The 17692-nt window shown below is 47.6% G+C and overlaps 1 protein-coding gene across 1 annotated transcript; it reads right to left on the reverse strand.

Annotated features, from left to right (window-relative positions):
- Positions 1-879: 879 nt before the first annotated feature.
- Positions 880-16911, reverse strand: cplx4c (complexin 4c). The gene is made up of 3 exons (XM_078198751.1): positions 16730-16911; positions 4278-4365; positions 880-1098 (listed from the first exon to the last, which is right to left on the reverse strand). The coding sequence occupies exons 1-3, from the start codon at positions 16909-16911 to the stop codon at positions 880-882; spliced, it is 489 nt and encodes a 162-aa protein (XP_078054877.1).
- Between the last annotated feature and the right edge of the window lie 781 nt (positions 16912-17692).

The raw sequence follows: 17692 nt of genomic DNA on the forward strand, positions 1-17692 counted from the left end.
CTACAAAGATGTGCGGATTGGGCTGATTGGCCATGCTAAATTGTCCCTTAATGTCAGGGGGATTAGCAGGGTAAATGAATGGGGTTATGGGGATAGGGGCCGGGTGGGATTGATGTTGGTGCAGGATCGATGGGCCGAATGGCTTCCTTCTGCACTGTAAGGATTCTATGATTCAATGATCACCGGAGGACCTTGGCTTCCTGTTTTTCCTGGTCCTGGCCAAGGAAGACCAAGCCTGCGTGGGTTTCCCCGGGTGCTCCGGTTTTCTCCCACTGTCCAAAAGACATGCCAGTTAGATGCATTGACCATGCTAAATTCTCCCTCAATGTACCTGAACAGGCACCAGAGTGTGGCGACTAGGGGATTTTCACAGTAACACATTGCAGTGTTAATGTAAGCCTACTTGTGACACGAATAAATAAACTTAAATTTAAACTATTGCTGCACTGTTCACCTCCACATGGACCAGATACCAGAGCTTGGACCTGTTGGTCCAGGTGGATCTTTACCACAATAGACATTGCATTTCCCCAGCTGAGCAAGATTTAGCATCAATAACCAACTTGCTCAACATAAAGTAGTACATCTCTCTGTACTGGGCCTGTTTCAGTCAGTTTTTTGTTCCTATACTGTGTCTCTGACAGTTAAGTTGCCTGTACTGCACCTATCACAGGTAATACTTGCCTGTACCTCTTTCAATTAGTACATTTTCTATCCCATGCATATGTTAATTGGCAAGTTTCCTGTACTATACCATCTGCTATTCTAATTCAAGGTTAACTTGTATCCCTATTGTTTCCAGTATCTTGAGAATAGATGTCATAATAATGGGAAAATCCCATCCAACTGAGCCTCAGTAAGTCACAGGTATAACAAAGTTTACATTAAAGAACATTTTTCCTCGGCGGTCTGTTTGATCTCAGTGAACGTTTCTTGGGCCTTGATCTTGATGGTATCAAAGTCCATGTTTTGGATGGTCCCCAGAAATGATTCATTCGCTTCTTCCTCTTCTTCATCCGCTTGCACCATCTTGGCTAGTTCCTCAGGGAGATCCACATCTCCCCCAGCCATTTGAATCTGACTTTCATCCTTGTCATTCTGAATCATGCGGGGGGGGGGGGGGGGGGGGGGGAGGAAAAAGAGAGACTGGTTAATAACCCTTTCTGCGTTGCACCCTCCTCCCTGATTCACTGAAGATCAGTTGGAAAGTCACGTGGCTATGAACGAGATATGAGTCTGTGTTCCTGATAAGTCCTACCGACATGGAGTGAGATGGGGGTGATAATGTGGGCTCTACGCCAGGAATGCAAGACAAAAAGTTACCTCAGTTCATAGAACCATCGAATCCCTACAGTGCAGAAAGAGGCCATTCAGCCATTTTGTACCAAGGTACGGATTGGAAACCCCAAGGTATATTATGAAGTTAGACTATGCCCCAACAATTTGCTATTTTGATATTAATGTGAGGATACAATGTTTCACTACAGCACAATTCTGCTGACACACTGGGGAAGCTTCTATCAAAATAAAATGTATTTAACTACACAGTTTAACCATAACAAATGAATTAGCCTAACATTTAACAATTGAGTAATACTTAAAACAAGATAAAATTCTTAACTGCTAACCTTTCACTATGAGTTCCAATTCAGGCAATATTCCTGGGTCAATTTAAAAGATTTCTTATGGACTAAAGCCCTCATTTTAAAATCAGTTAGCAAAACACAGGCTTACTTGCTTCTCTCAGGTTAACAGTCCTAGAGCTTTCAGAACACTTCTGCAGAGAGAGATACAGAGAGACACCTGTTTCCTCTGGCAGTCTGGGTGGCAAACTGCTTGTATTTTAAAAATGAAACTGAAACAATATTGTTTCCCTGCAAGCTTCGCTCCTCCCATTAAGCCTTTGGCTCTGTCCCTGTCAACCTAATCAGAGCTCCACTCTGAAACTCCAGGGGAAACCTAAGTAAATATAAATGTATTAACTCAGATTAAGCAAACACCCCAGTTACTTATCCTGTCCTCCCAGCTACCAATTTAAAAGATTTCTTAGACAAATCAGCACCTTACAAACCAGATCTGAATTCTAAACATACCCCTTACAAGAAACCTGGTATACATACTTTTCTTAAAGGCACAGTATCACACCAGGCAACAAGTGCCAGCAGGCTGCTTGACTATTGAGGGCATCAGAACGGAGACCTATCCTGTCCTCTGCTAAAACCATCACCTGCAGGTTCCTCCTCCAAGTCACATGCCATCCTGACTTGGAAATGTATTACCATTCCTTCACTCCTACCAGGTCAAAATCCTGGAATTCCCTCTGGTGGCACAGTTGTTAGCACTGCTGCCTCACAGCACCAGGGACCCAGTTCAATACCCAGCCTGGGTCACTGTCTGTGTGGAGTCTGCACGTTCTCCCCATGTCTGTGTGGGTTTCCTGCAGGTGCTCCAGTTACCTCCCACAGTCCTGAAGACATGTTTGTTAGGTGCATTGGCCATGCTAAATTCTCTCCTCAGTGTACTCGAACAGGCGCCGGAGTGTGGCGACTAGAGGATTTTCACAGTAACTTCATTGCAGTGTTAATGTAAGCCTACTTGTGACTAATAAATAAACTAACTTTTTAACTTTACTTTGTGGGTGACTCTACACAACATGGACTGCCAGGGTTCAAGAAGGCGGCTCACCATCATCTTCTCAAGGACAATTGGAGATGGGTAATTAATGCTTGCCTAGCCAACAATGCCCAAATCTTGCAAGCTAATAAAACAAAGCGCCCACAGCAGTGATAATGAAGTAGTGAGCGGAGAGGGGGGGGGGGGCGGAGGGGGCGGAGGGGGGTGGGGGGGGGGGGAGGGGGCGGGGGGGGGAGGGGGCGGGGGGTGGGGGGGGGGCGGTGGTGGGATCCTTGGCTGGTTTGTTTCCCTGATCCTAGCCGAGGGTCACTGAGGCCAATTGGAGCAGCTCTGTATTGCTGTACTGTTCACCTCCACCTGGACCAAATACCAGAGCTTGGACCTACTCGCCCAGGTGGCTGTTTACCACAATGTTGCCAGGGCTAGAAAAATGTAGGCGAGGATTGGATAAATTGGGGTTATTTTCCTTGGAACAAAGAAGGCTGAGGGGTGACATGATAGAGGTGTACAAAATCATGAGGGGAAGAGATAGAGTGGACAGTAAAAATTGTTTCCCTTGGTGGAGAATTCTAGAACCAGGAGACATAGATTCAAGGTAAGTGGCAGAAGGTGTACGGGGGATATGAGGAAAGGGTGTTGGATGTCTGGAATTCACTGCTCGAGTTGGTGGTGGAGGCAAAGATCCCCAAATTCTTTTTTAAAGTACCTGGATCTGCACCTTATTTGCTGTAAGCTACACGGCTATAGGCCAGGTGTAGGAAGATGGGTTTAGCAAGGGCACCTGGATGTCCTCGGGCTGGCGTGGACAAGATGGGCCAAATGGCCTCCTTCGGTGCTGTAACCTTTCTATGGTTCTATGGACACCGTATTTACCAACTGAGCAATCAGGGAAGCAAGATTTTCAACTGATACCCAAATTCGGCAACAATTAGTACTTTTCCCTGTACCCTGTTTCAGCCAGCATTTATTTCTGTGACTGTTAATGAATTGTCTGTACTGCACCTATCACAGTTGGTGTTTGCCTGTACTGTACCTCTTTCAATTAATGCATTTTCTATCCCAAGCCTGTTTGTTGGTGTATTTCCTGTACTATATCTGCGGGTGTCTGTACATGTCCTGTACTGTACCTGTGACAGTCAGCCTGTTTTCCCTACTCTACCTGTGATAGTTGATGGGCGGCACGGTAGCACAGTGGTTAGCACTGCTGCTTCACGGCTCCAGGGACCTGGGTTCGATTCCCGGCTTGGGTGACTGTCTGTGTGGAGTTTGCACATTCTCCTCGTGTCTGCGTGGGTTTCCTCCGGGTGCTGCAGTTTCCTCCCACAGCCCAAAGATGTGTGGGTTAGGTTGATTGGTCATGCTAAAAATTGCCCCTTAGAGTCCTGAGATGTGTCGGTTTGAGGGATTAGCGGGTAAATATGTAGGGATATGGGGATGGGGTCTGGGTGGGATTGTGGCCAGTGCAGACGTGATGGGCCGAATGGCCTCCTTCTGCACTGTAGGGTTTCTATGATTCTATGTAATTACCGTGACCGTGGGTACATTTCCTGCACTGTCTGTCTCAGTCTATGTGCTTCCTTCACTGTATCTATGACAGTCGGCTCATTTCTCATGCATAACCTGTGACATTGGATGTACCTTACCTGGGGTAGCCGATATTTATCCCTCATGTGCAATCGAACTGTTGCCCTTTCTGCTTTTTTTTGAGTGAAGACGTTGTCTCGTTCTATTCTGGAATGGGAAAGTAATGATATTTTTAGAACACAGAATTCAAGACTTGATTTTGTCCTTCATTCCCCCCTTCCGAATTGGGTTCTGTTTAATGCGCAACTAAATTCCATGATACTGATTCCAATCCTGTTTATGCCAGAAGGGTTTATCTGGCTGTGGGTTAACCATTGCCCTTTCACCTCTGCAGCTTAAGTTCAATTCCAGTTCAGTTGGCTCATATGAGTTAACAGAATTGCTCCTAAGTTGTTGCTGGTCTGAGTCTTGGATCTCTGTGTTACAGGTCAGCCATGATCTAACTGAATGACTCAATGGGCTTGAGGGGCTGAATGGCCCAGTATTGCTGCATAAAAGCAAATTACTGCGGATGCTGGAATCTGAAACCGAAAGAGAAAATGCTGGAAAATCTCAGCAGGTCTGGCAGCATCTGTAAGGAGAGAAAAGAGCTGACGTTTCGAGTCCAGATGACCATTTGTCAAAGCTAAAAGGCATAGAAAGTGGGAGATATTTATATCTGCCATTAGCATCTCTTAGCTTTTTCCCCTTGTTTTTGTGGCTATCTTTCATTCCCTCACCCTGCAGTATAAATATCTCCCACTTTCTATGCCTTTTAGCTTTGACAAAGGGTCATCTGGAATCGAAACATCAGCTTTTTTCTCTCCTTACAGACGCTGCCAGACCTGCTGAGATTTTCCAGCATTTTCTCTTTTGGCCTAGCATTGCTCCCATCTGAGAAATGTTCCCTGGCAGAGGGTCGAGAGGGTGATAATGCCTGCGGAACAATACCCAGCGGGTGTCAATGCCCTTGGTACGTGGGAAGGTGACATCAAACGAGGTGGCCTTCTAAATGTGAACAGTGCAATGGTGGGAAGAAATAGGGGCGATTAATTCAGAGAATTGCACAAAGTGCCTGGAGCAGCAATGGAGGGGGTCTGGGGGTAGGTGCTCAGGAGTCTCGGTGTGCTCCTGTTGCACCCCTCCGCCCCCACTCCCAGCTCCACGGAAGCATTGAAAAAACCTTGGTCTTAAACAAACTCACCTGGCTCTGATAGGTTGTTGCTTAGGCCACAGGAAAGCCTGAGGCAGAGCAGCAGACTGCCTCCTGCTCCATCTGGCAATCTCCAGTTACCTGGCGGTGGGATGTTACAGTTCACTCAGGGAGCCCGGGCTGCTGTGGCATTTTGTATTTTGAACATGTTGTGGACAGTGATGCACCGTAACCTCCTCCACTGCAGCCTCCAGCATTCATCCCATCACCCTGCCAACCAGGAATCTCTCCTGCTCTCACCGCCTGTCACTGAGAGGATTTGCAGGTGGATACTCAACCTGTTTGAACGCACCTTCCTTGGCCATCAGAACCTGGGCTGGGACTTGAACCTGGAACCTCTGGCTCAGAGGCAGGAATGCTACACAAGATCTCCTCTCTAGTTTCCTACAAGTGTTACACCTCTCATTTTTACATTAAATGGGGTCTAATTTCTGCATCAGCAGCCTACCATGAATAAATGGTTCAATTCAACAACAGTCATTCATCCTGGAAGTTGGCCCTTGTGATTGGCTTCAGGCCCGTAAATCGGATGCAATATGGTCCGATTTCCATCGTGATGTTGTCTAGATTGCTAATTGTCTGGGGAATAGGACCCAGGGCCTAAATATTGTCCAGAATACAGAGGGAGAACACCGGTGCTATGCTTCAAATTGCACCAGGGGATCTCATATGTCCACCTGAGAGAAAACACAGGACCGTGGTTAAATGTCTCATTCAAAAGATGCTGCAAAGGCAGCTCTTCGTTATCAATACCCTCTGAATCACACTGCAGCTCTCTACTATTTTCTGCAGAGATGTTCTGTAAGGAACACCACGCACAACAGAATGGGTAGGGGACCAAGGTTGCCCTTGGGCCTCACCATCTCACCCCTTGGACTGGCTGGGGAATCATTTGCATCGCAGTGTGTCTGTGGTTTACTTCCTTAAGAATCGGTAGCAGTGTCGGGCGCAATCCCATAGCAGTGGCAATCACACAATGCCGGTGGCACCGGTGTTCTCCCCCAGTATTCTGGACAATATTTAGGCCCTGGGTCCTATTCCGTAGACAATTAGCAACCTAGGCAACATCACGATGGCACTGTCTGCACCCTCACAAGATGGCAGAATATTGGCTCCCCTGCCACCCTGTCTACCCGGTAAAGGAAAGAACTTGCATTTATATACCTCCTTTCTTGACCTTGAGAAACCTTGAAGTGACGTACAGCCAATGAAGCATTATTGAAGGGTAGTTGCTGTCATAATGTAGGAAATGAGGCAGTTAATGTGCACAGAGCAAGTTCTCCTGGACAGAAATGAGATCATGAGCAGATTTTCAGTTTGAGTGACGCTGTTTGAGGGATAAACATTGACCACAACACCTTGGAGAAGGCCTCTGATCTTCAAGTAGCACCATGGAATCTTTCACATCTAACCAAGGGGGAAGACAGGCCCTCAGCTTATCATCTTATTTGAAAGGTGCTGGAAAAGCAGCTGGGTCTGAATGCCCAGCAGCAGCTGACTGCCAGGCCTGAAGCCTTGGGATCATTGATGTCATAGAATCATAGAAACCCTTAAGTGCAGAAGGAGACCATTCGGCCCATCGAGTCTGCACCGACAACAATCCCACCCAGGCCTTATCCTTGTAAACCCACGTAATCCCCCTGACACCAAGGGGCAAACCCACCCAGACTTGTTCCCCGTAACCCCCAAGTATTTGCCCCATTAATCCCCCTAACCAATACATCTTGGGATACTAAGGAGCAATTTAGCATGGCTAATCCACCTAACCTGTACATTTTTCAACTGTGGGAAGAAACTAGCAACTGGAGGAAACCCACGCAGGCACAGGGAGAAGGTGCAAATTCCTACACAGTCACCCGAGGCCAGAATTGAACCCGGGTCCTTGGCACTGTAAGACAGCAGTGCTAACCACTGTGCTGTGATCTCGAACATCTCAAGGGCTCTCAGTGGAGCCTTTATCCCCCCCCCCCACCATGTTGAAAGCAGTAAGGGGGAAGCTCATAGGAGCAGGTGAGGAGCCAAGGTAGGACAATGGACCACCCGTACGACTATGTTGTTTCAGAAAACTTGTGCGCGTCATTAAAATGGAACAAGGTTGGGGATTGTTCATCTGGCGGCAGAGCCACTGGTCTGGCAATCTCAGAGGCCACCGACACCGGTGTTGGCCTGTGCTCAGAAGTACTTTACTGCAAGGCAGAAGGGCTGGGAGAGATGTTAATCAGGACTGGTTATTGCACGGTGTGGTATGGGTGGGTGGTCCACAGCGGGAGTGTGACTGGGTGGGGTGTGCAAGGAGGAGGGTGAAGCATTAGTTCAGTTGATTCTAGGGACTGAGCACAAAACTAGAGGCTGATGGTCTAGGGCTGTGCTAGGGGATGTCAGAGGCTGTCTTCCAGTTGAGAGGGTAAGCTGCGGCACTACTTGCCCCGTCACATGGATAGAAGGATCTCGTTGCGTTAACTGAAGATGAGCGTTCCTCAATTCCTGGCCTTCAATGAACTTTAAAGAAAATAGATGATCTGATCATCACCGCGTCACTGTTTGAGGGAGTTTGCTATGTGCAAAGAGGCTCCTGCGCTTTCTATCTAACAACAACTATGGCCGGAATTTTCCAGCTGTTTACGCTGCCGCTCAGCCAAACCTCCGTTCACTGCAGCGGAACCGGAAAATCCCACCGGCGTGAATAGCTGGAAAATTCCCCCATATGGCCCTACCACCTCGCCCACCCGGGAATCAGCGCGGGCAAGGCTCCCAGAACGGTCCCCCATGGTCGGCTTATGATGAAAGTGAGGAGGTGTGGGATAGAGGGAAAGTTGGCCGATTGGATAGGTAACTGGCTGTCTGATCGAAGACAGAGGGTGGTGGTCGATGGAAAATTTTCGGACTGGAGGCAGGTTGCTAGCGGAGTGCCGCAGGGATCAGTGCTTGGTCCTCCGCTCTTTGTGATTTTTATTAATGACTTAGAGGAGGGGGCTGAAGGGTGGATCAGTAAATTTGCTGATGACACCAAGATTGGTGGAGTAGTGGATGAGGTGGAGGGCTGTTGTAGGTTGCAAAGAGACATAGATAGGATGCAAAGCTGGGCTGAAAAATGGCAAATGGAGCTTAACCCTGATAAATGTGAGGTGATTCATTTTGGTAGGACTAATTTAAATGTGGATTACAGGGTCAAAGGTAGGGTTCTGAAGACTGTGGAGGAACAGAGAGATCTTGGGGTTCATATCCACAGATCTCTGAAGGTTGCCACTCAAGTGGATAGAGCTGTGAAGAAGGCCTATAGTGTGTTAGCTTTTATTAACAGGGGGTTGGAGTTTAAGAGCCGTGGGGTTATGCTGCAACTGTACAGGACCTTGGTGAGACCACATTTGGAATATTGTGTGCAGTTCTGGTCACCTCACTATAAGAAGGATGTGGAAGCGCTGGAAAGAGTGCAGAGGAGATTTACCAGGATGCTGCCTGGTTTGGAGGGTAGGTCTTATGAGGAAAGGTTGAGGGAGCTAGGGCTGTTCTCTCTGGAGCGGAGGAGGCTGAGGGGAGACTTAATAGAGGTTTATAAAATGATGAAGGGGATAGATAGAGTGAACGTTCAAAGACTATTTCCTCGGGTGGATGGAGCTATTACAAGGGGGCATAACTATAGGGTTCGTGGTGGGAGATACAGGAAGGATATCAGAGGTAGGTTCTTTACGCAGAGAGTGGTTGGGGTGTGGAATGGACTGCCTGCAGTGATAGTGGAGTCAGACACTTTAGGAACATTTAAGCGGTTATTGGATAGGCACATGGAGCACACCAGGATGATAGGGAGTGGGATAGCTTGATCTTGGTTTCAGATAAAGCTCGGCACAACATCGTGGGCCAAAGGGCCTGTTCTGTGCTGTACTGTTCTATGTTCTAACGGAAATCTCCGTTGGCCTCGGGCGGGATTTTACGATCTGGCCCAAGCGAGGCCGTAATATCCCGCCCTATATTTCTGAAGTACTCCATTGCCTGTAACGTGCATGGGGACGTTTGGTTGGCATGAAAGGCGCTATCCAAATGCAAGTCTTTTTGACGAGCCTTTGCGGAATGAGGGGTCCCTAAATCAGCCGAGAGTGCTGGCACTGAGCCGGGTACCTCGATCGGGTAAATGGTAAATCAGAACGGCAAGGTCGCCCCCTCTCCACTGGCTAACCCGGGACCCACTGCATCCCACACAGGCTAACAATTGGCCACCCTGTTGACACTGGAGTCCGGATCCTGTGTGAGGGGCTCCTCTGTTTTATCTATTGTCTCTCTCTCTCTTTTTGCTCTTGCGGAGGCAGGTCGCTCACTTCGTGTCACAGGTAAATCCTGCTTAAATCTCCTTCACCCTAAGCCGCTGCTGTCAAAGTCTAGCCCCAAATCCTGGATTGCACTAGTTACCTGGCTTGTTGAAATAGAAGGTTACTTAGCCCAGTTTGTTGGCACTATAATTACCGTATTTCCTCAGATATAGGATGCACCTTTTCACAGCTTCCTTTACTGGGTTGGCTTGAACTTTGTACAGAGAATTGTGTTATGCTACACTGTAATTTTGCACTCCCAGAGCACCAGGCACATCAGCACCTTCACAAAGCAGTTCAGGGTGGCTAATTAATGCCAGCTGTGCCAATGATGCCCTCATCGCCCACTATGAATTTAAAAAATGTACTGTCTGCTTTCGTTACTTCTAAAGATAATTCAGTAGCTCCTGCTATTCAGTCTCCCCACTGCTATCCCAACACGTTGGACCAGCGAGGGAAAGCAATAATCATAGAATCATCACAGTGCAAAATAAGGCCATTTAACCCATCAAGTCTGCACTGACAACAATTCCACCGGCCCTATCCCCGTAACCCCACATATTTACCTGCTAAACCCCTGGCACTAAGGGCAATTTAGCAAGGCCAACCAGCCTAACATCTTTGGACTGTGGGAGGAAACGCACGCAGACACGGGGAGAATGTGCAAACTCCATACAATCACCTGAGGCTGGAATTGAACCCGGGTCCCTGGCATTGTGAGGCAGCAGTGCTAACCACTGTGACACCATATTGTCGATGGACTTTATAACGGCTCGCCACATTTTACAGCCCCGACTCCCCTCTGCGACGGGCCTGTGGAATTCTGTCCCACACACTGATCTGAAAGGAACAGCTCACTCATTTACCTTACCAGTTAATGACAACCCTGACACCCCAGCCTGACATTGTCAATGTCTATTGAAAGGGTAACTCTTCCACAGGTGCAGTCTCCTTTCAGGAACCTCATCCATTTCTCATTGCCGGGACAAATGGGTTTTGGCAGGCTGTTTGACTGTAGGGGTCATCGCAGCCAAGACCAACCCTGCCCTCAGCTAATATTCACGTAAACGCAGCTTACAAGCAAGAGACATTACCTCACAATCAGGAGTAGGAGACCAGCCTGATTCCCCTCTACCCGAGGAGAGACCTACGCCCCAATTATAACATCCTTGTTGCTGCCCAGTGCTCTGACTGCGAGGTAACAAGTGGCAAATAGAGCAGACAGCTTGGTTTGTGTGGTTCAGTAACACACTAGAGGGTGAATTGTAACACCAAGACAGCAAGTCCCTTATCTGAATAATATTTAACATTGAGTTGTTCGCTAACGAGTATGGGGAGGCGATGGCCTAGTGGTATTATCGCTCGACTATTAATCCAAAAACTCAGCTAATGTTCTGCGGACCTGGGTTCCAAATCCTGCCATGGCTGATGGTGGAATTTGAATTCAAGAAAAAAATCTGGAATTAAGAATCTACTGATGGCCGTGAAACCATTGTCGATTGTCAGAATAAACCATCCTGGTTCACGAATGTCCTTTAGGGAAGGAAATCTGCTGTCCTTACCCGGTCTGGCCTACATGTGACTCCAGAACCACAGCAATGTGGCTGACGCTCAACTGCCTTTGGGCAACTAGGAATGGGCAATAAATGCTGGCCAGCCAGCGACGCTCATGTCCCATGAATGAATAAAAAAACAATATGGAGGATAGAAATGAATCTCCTGCTTAATATGTCCCTTCGTATCAGTGGTTCTCTTCCCGGTGCCACTCAGATGGAGCCAAGTTGGTTGATCTGTAGAGCCTGACAGATGTTGTTGTTTAAATCGCTGGGCATCAATTCACATTTGAATTCAAGAAAAAATATGTGGAATTAGGAATCTACTGATGGCCGTGAAACCATTGTCGATTGTCAGAATAAACCCACAGAGCAGGTTGAGATTAGAGCTAACCTAGAGATGCCTGAGTAAGTGAAAGGACCCTATTAAGTTGTAGGCCTTATTAAATTGTAGGCCCTATTGTTTCATTCCCCCTCCCCCCCCACCCCCCCTTTGTGGAGAAGCACTTGGCCCACATTTGGCAATGACCAACTAGAATCAGGTGCTCATGTGGTGGTGGGGAGGGGGGTGTTGTGGTGATGGGGAGAGGGGGGGGTCATTGTGGCGGTGGGGGGAGGGGGTTCATTGTGGTGGTGGGGGGAGGGGGTTCATTGTGGTGATGGGGAGGGGGTCATGTGGTGGTGGGGGGAGGGGGGTCATTGTGGTGGTGGGGGAGGGAGGGTCATTGTGGTGGTGGGGGGAGGGTGGGTCATGTGGTTATAGGGAGGGGGCGTCATGGGGCGGTGGGGTGGTCATTGTGGTAGTGGGGGGAGGGGGGTCATTGTGGTGGTGGGGGGAGGGAGATCATTGTGGTGGTGGGGGGGTCATTGTGGTGGTGGGGGGAGTTGGGGGGCGTGCAGGGGAGAGGTTCCGGAAATCACAGATAAAGACCCATCTCCCAACATTCTATAGGACAGTATTACAGACAGTGACCCTTGAGTGAGAGACCCTGGCTAGAATTGAGTCACTCAATAAGAGTTTTGTGAAAACTCCATCACTAATGGTTGGCCATAGTTACTCTGCAGGGGACATCTCCTCATGATGGATGTCTCTGGTCCTGGCCACTAGGGGGAGCATCTCAGAGCAGGCGTGTCCTCCATGGTCTAAAAGCGCTGTCCATTCCCATGGAACCTTAGTCAGTTAATCTCTCCTGCCCTCACCCTATCACAGACCTTCCCATTCACTCTTCCCACTCCCTCCCCCTTTTCACTTGCTGAAAATCGATTATACTTCTATCTTTCCTCAGTTCTGATGAAGGGTCATCATCAACCTAAAACATTAACTCTGTTTCTCTCTCCACAGATGTTGCCTGACCCACTGGGAGTTTCCAGCATTTTTATTTTAAATTTTAGGTTTCCAGGATCTCTGGTATTTTTGTCTGGAGTGTAGCTGATGTCGGAGATACTGACACGGCTGTACCCGCTCAGGCACATCACACCAGGGCCCAAGCACATTGCATCAGGGTAGTCCAGAAGTGTTCAGCTTGAGTGGAAATATAAACTTGTCGAGAGAGGCTTTATTAATTCTGAGCTTAGTACCTTTCAAGGTGTGTGTACATTCTCTGTGCAAATCCCCAGTTTATGCAACACAACAACTTGTCCACAGAGTGTAGACATCACAGATCACATTGTGGGGATGATGTGACAGTCTTACACATGCTCCCTCCCATTGCAAGAAACATATAGACATGGGGACTGGCCATGCCTTAGCTCTCCCCCACTCCACAACCCAGAACAGACATCTTGACTGCTCCCTCAGCCACTGCCGCAGACAGAGAACACACTGGAAAGAGGGTGGTTTAGCTGACAAAGTAAAAGGATTGATTAGGTGGATGGGCCATGCTAAATTGCCCCTTAGTGTCAGGGGTACTAGCTAGGGTAAATGCATGGGGTTACGGGGATAGGACCTGGGTGGATTGTGGTCGGTGCAGACTCAATGGGCCGAATGGCCTCCTTCTGCACTGTAGATTCTATGACAGCCTTTGAGCTGATGCTGGGTCAAAGGGATGAGGGGGTTACAAATACTTGGATGGACTGGACAGGAAGGGATTTTTCTCGTTGGAGTAGAGAAGGCTAAGAACATAAGAGCTAGGAGCAATTCAGCCCCTCGAACCTGCTCCACCATTCAATACCTTCATGGAGATCTTGTCTCAGCCTCAACTCCACTTTCCTGCCCATTCACCATAATCCTTCAACCCATTGCTTATTAAAAATCTCTCTATCTCCTCCTTAAATTTACTTAATGTCCCGGCATCCACCACATCGTGGGGTAGGAAATTCCACAAATTCTCTCTCCTGATCACGATAAAGGATAAACCTGCTGATATAAGATGATAAAGATCTCTGTGATTGGAAAAGTCCACAGCTTCTCACAACCTCAGAATTTCCAATTAACATTTCATAGCTGTTGAAGTGTTATCATTGTTGCACTACTGTGCACAGCAAGATCTCACAAACAGGTACGTGGTGTTGGCTTGGTAATCTGCTCCAGTGATGCTGGTTGAGGGATAAGTACTGGCCAGGGCACCGTGGGATCCTTCATGTGCACCAGAAATGGCGAATATCTCACCTGAAAGATTGCAATCTCTCAGGACCGCACTGCGCTGGAGTCTCAGCCTTGGTTTTGTGACGTCTCTGGAGTGGGAATCGAACCCACAACTATCCACTGACTCCTTCTGAGTGGCTTTTGAGTTTGCATTTGGCTGCATCGCCTCCCATGGTTAAATAGTTTGCTCAGGACAAAGTTGAATGTCAACAAGAGGCTCCATGAATTGAACCAGAGGGAGAGCCAGCACGACCTGACATGAACTCTATCGGGACTCAAGTACCTTCTCGCAGGCAGTCACATGAACAAAGGCCTAGACACGCTTATACACCTTTTCTTTCACTGGAAAAGGCTGCATTTTTCCCACCTCCAGATGCCCCTAACTGAACGTCTCTAAGGACAGTTAAGTGTCAACCACATTGCTGTGGTTCTGGAGATCATGATTCAGATTGGTCTTTACAACAATTGTTGTCCTGGTCACCATTCCATCCATCCATCACCTCTTCCATGCTTACAGGCACATGAGGCAGACAGAGCACATACTCATGCCTGTTCCCATAGCTAAAACTTCCAGGGACAGGTTGCTAGCCTATCCCCACCTTGGACCATCAAGTTCGGGGATAGGATTTGAACATGGAGCTACCCAGCTCAGAGGCAGGGACACTAACCACTGCGCCACTCGACCTCCTATCTAGTCACTGTTACTGAGACTAGCTTTACATTCCATACTTACTTATTGAATCTAAATTCCACCAGTGGGGACGGCAGGGTGGCACAGTTGTTAGCACTGCTGCCTCACAGCGCCAGGGACCCAGGTTCAGTTCCAGCCTTGGGTCACTATCTGTGTTGAGTCTGCACATTCTCTCCTTGTCTGCGTGGGTTTCATCGGGTGCTCCGGTTTCCTCCCACAGTCCAAAGAGGTGTGGGTTAGGTTGATTGGCCACGCTAAATTGACCCTAGTGTCAGGGGGATTAGCAGGGTAAATGTGTGGGGTTGTGGAAATAGGGCCTGGGTGGGATTGTGGATTGATACAGACTCGATGAGCCGAATGGCCTCCTTCTTTACTATAGGGGTTCTATGATTCTATAACTGCCATGTCCCCAGAGTGGTAGTCTAAGACTGTGGATTACCAGTCCAGTATGTGCACCTAACTTTCCCAGGTTAACAGGACCATCAGATTTTTGTAATAAGGACAGATAATGGGTCCTTCATATTGGCCAGCCCCATGTGAAAGACACATCAAGGGTGCAAAGAGGAGAAGAGAAGACAAAGGTTAAAAGCCCATTAACTATTGGAGGAGAGGGAAGGGTGGACAGAAGGAGATGAGGAGCTCTGCAGTGTTAGGAACCTGCAAGATTTTTAGTTCGAATAGGAGACATAGTGAGGAGGATGGAGGAAGAGTGTAGAGAGGGGTACTTTGGATTGGGAGATTGCTGGTCATTGTAATCTCAATAAAATAGAGAGAAAGGGAGAAAGGCAAAGAGATGGCTTCTCAGAAATATTCCATTGTAAAACTAAATACAGAGTGGGGGCTTCACAGAAGGAAATTTAAATACAAATGCAAGGCCTAATTTAATGTTTCATATTTGGTGATATAATCACCACTAAGAAAATGAATATATGCTAAAAGTATTAAATATGGGTATTTTTAACAGAAATAATGCAGAGTTAGTAAATTTTATGAATGGGTTTGCATTTAATGGACAGCTACACAGTTGGTGATGAATGATTTCTCCTCTGGTCTAGTATCGCTCCTCCCAGTCTTTACCTCAAAGGCCCTGATACTTGCTGAATACTGCTGCTGTGTTGTCAGTTACCCCCCAGCATCTCACCCAAGCAACCCTGCATTGAGTGACATGAAACTATTCGACCATGGGAGGCATCATGGCCGAACTTAATCCTGTCTCAGCCGGTACCCACAGATATTAACATTCCAGCAGGGCTCAGCGGAGAGTGATCAGAAGTGGGAACACTGGCTGACTCTTTCCACTCTTTAGTCCAGGGACAGGGAGGACACTGGTAACATTGGCTAGATCTCTGCTGAAGGCACCAAGACCGGGAGTCGTGCCTGTGACCAGCGCAACATGTCTATTTCATTGCCACACCAGTTGGGGCATTTAACACTTGCGTCACTTCAATTCTTTGAGGGATATGCAAATATATGAGAAGATAGGTGTTTTGACAGTGCGTTTCAAACAGCACGGTCCAATATGCCAATCAACACTCGATGACGATGGCTGTGTTTACTGGACTTGGGCTGTGATATATAGAAATAAATGATTCCTCAGTTCCAAGCTTTAAATTCTGTTTCTGTAGAGTTCACTCCAGAAGCCACTGCTTGTACATTCTGACGGAATTCTAAACCAACCTTCTCATGAACGCAACCAAAGGAATGATTCAGAATCACAGAATTATTAGGGCACAGATGGAGGCCATTCAGCCCCTCACGCCAGCACCGGCCCTCCAAATATGCAGCCTGGCTTCATGCCCTTTCCCCGTACCTCTGTACATTGTTTCTATTCAAGTAATCGTCTAATGCCCTCCATGAATGCCTTGATTGAAGCTGCCTCCACTACACTTCCAGGTAGAGCATTCCAGACAGTGCTGGGGGGCTGTGTTTCCAAGCTCCCTTTCTACAGTTAGGACTATATGCCGATAGCACTTCAGAGTATAGGAACCTTTGCAAATCCGTGGAGAGTTTAGAATTTCACTAAAACAGACGCGGTGCTAGTATTTAACGCGGCTTAGTCCCATGCGCAGATAGTTACTTGTGAAAGGAAAGGATAATGCGAACAGGCATTTATCTTTAACACTGCTGGCCTGGCTCCCACAGGCGCACGCTTTCCCGATCAATTCCTTCACCCTCTGCCGCGACACTCACTTTTCCTCCAGCAGCTGCCTCTGGTATTCCTCGAAATCCTCCCTCGACATTCCCGTGCTTTTGGCGCTTGGCTTTCCGTCCCCTTCCTCTGTCTTCTCCTCTTCCCCTCCCCCTCCTCCCCCTCCACCTCCCGTCAGGTCTTTCATTTTCCCGCTGATCATGCTTTTGAGGAGGAACGACATTTTGGCTCAAACTGGTCCAAATGGCGGGGAGGGAAGAAGGCAGGCTGGTGTTCGCTGGAGCAGCCTGTGTGCGAAGGACACATAAGCCGCAGGTGTAATTGGTAGACATCGAGTTAAACGGCTTAAATCATTAAAAGATGCTGCAGTAAACCATTGGGGGCTCTTTCTGTGCTCAGACCTGATGGTCCATTATCCCTGGTTTAAGGGCCTCCATTGTACATGTTTCAAAAAACATGCCACACATAAGTGACATTTTACTTTTAACTTTGCAAGAGTTGTCCCCATTAACGGTGGTAATATTAAAACAAAAACGATGCTGTTTATTTGAAACAATTTGAAACAACGTGTATTAGTATCCAGTGAAAAGTATTGTCGTGTGCAAGAAACAATACTTTTCCCTGTGTACATGTACATGTGACTGTGATAAATCAAATCAAATCAATCCACGATGGATTTGGGTGAATGAGGAAAAACTGTTCCCAACGTTGGTTAAGGAAACATATTCAAGATTATCCGCGGGAGAACCAGTGTGGAAATTAGGAAGGTCTTTTTTTAACACAATGATCTGTTTTATTTGCTGGAGCGCACTGGAAGGCGGAAGGAAGCAGGTTCAATTGTGACTTTCCAAAGGGAATTGTATCTCTACTTGGAAAAGCAATCATTTGTCAGGACTATAGGGAAAGAGCAGGGACGTGGGACGAATTGTATTGAACTGGCATAGGCCTCATGGGCTGAATGGCCTCTTGCTTCTGTGCTGTAAGGTTCCAGCATTTACTTTCAA

This window comes from Mustelus asterias, chromosome 26, assembly GCF_964213995.1.
Source record: "Mustelus asterias chromosome 26, sMusAst1.hap1.1, whole genome shotgun sequence".
Lineage (NCBI taxonomy): Eukaryota > Metazoa > Chordata > Chondrichthyes > Carcharhiniformes > Triakidae > Mustelus > Mustelus asterias.

Coding starts and splice junctions, on each gene's coding strand:
- cplx4c (XM_078198751.1), bottom strand. CDS start 16,911: ATGTCGTTCCTCCTCAAAAGCATGATCAGCGGGAAAATGAAAGACCTG. Junction 4,366..16,729: donor AGGCAGCTGCTGGAGGAAAA/GTGAGTGTCGCG, acceptor TTCCCATTCCAG/AATAGAACGAGACAACGTCT. Junction 1,099..4,277: donor ATAAATATCGGCTACCCCAG/GTAAGGTACATC, acceptor CGCATGATTCAG/AATGACAAGGATGAAAGTCA.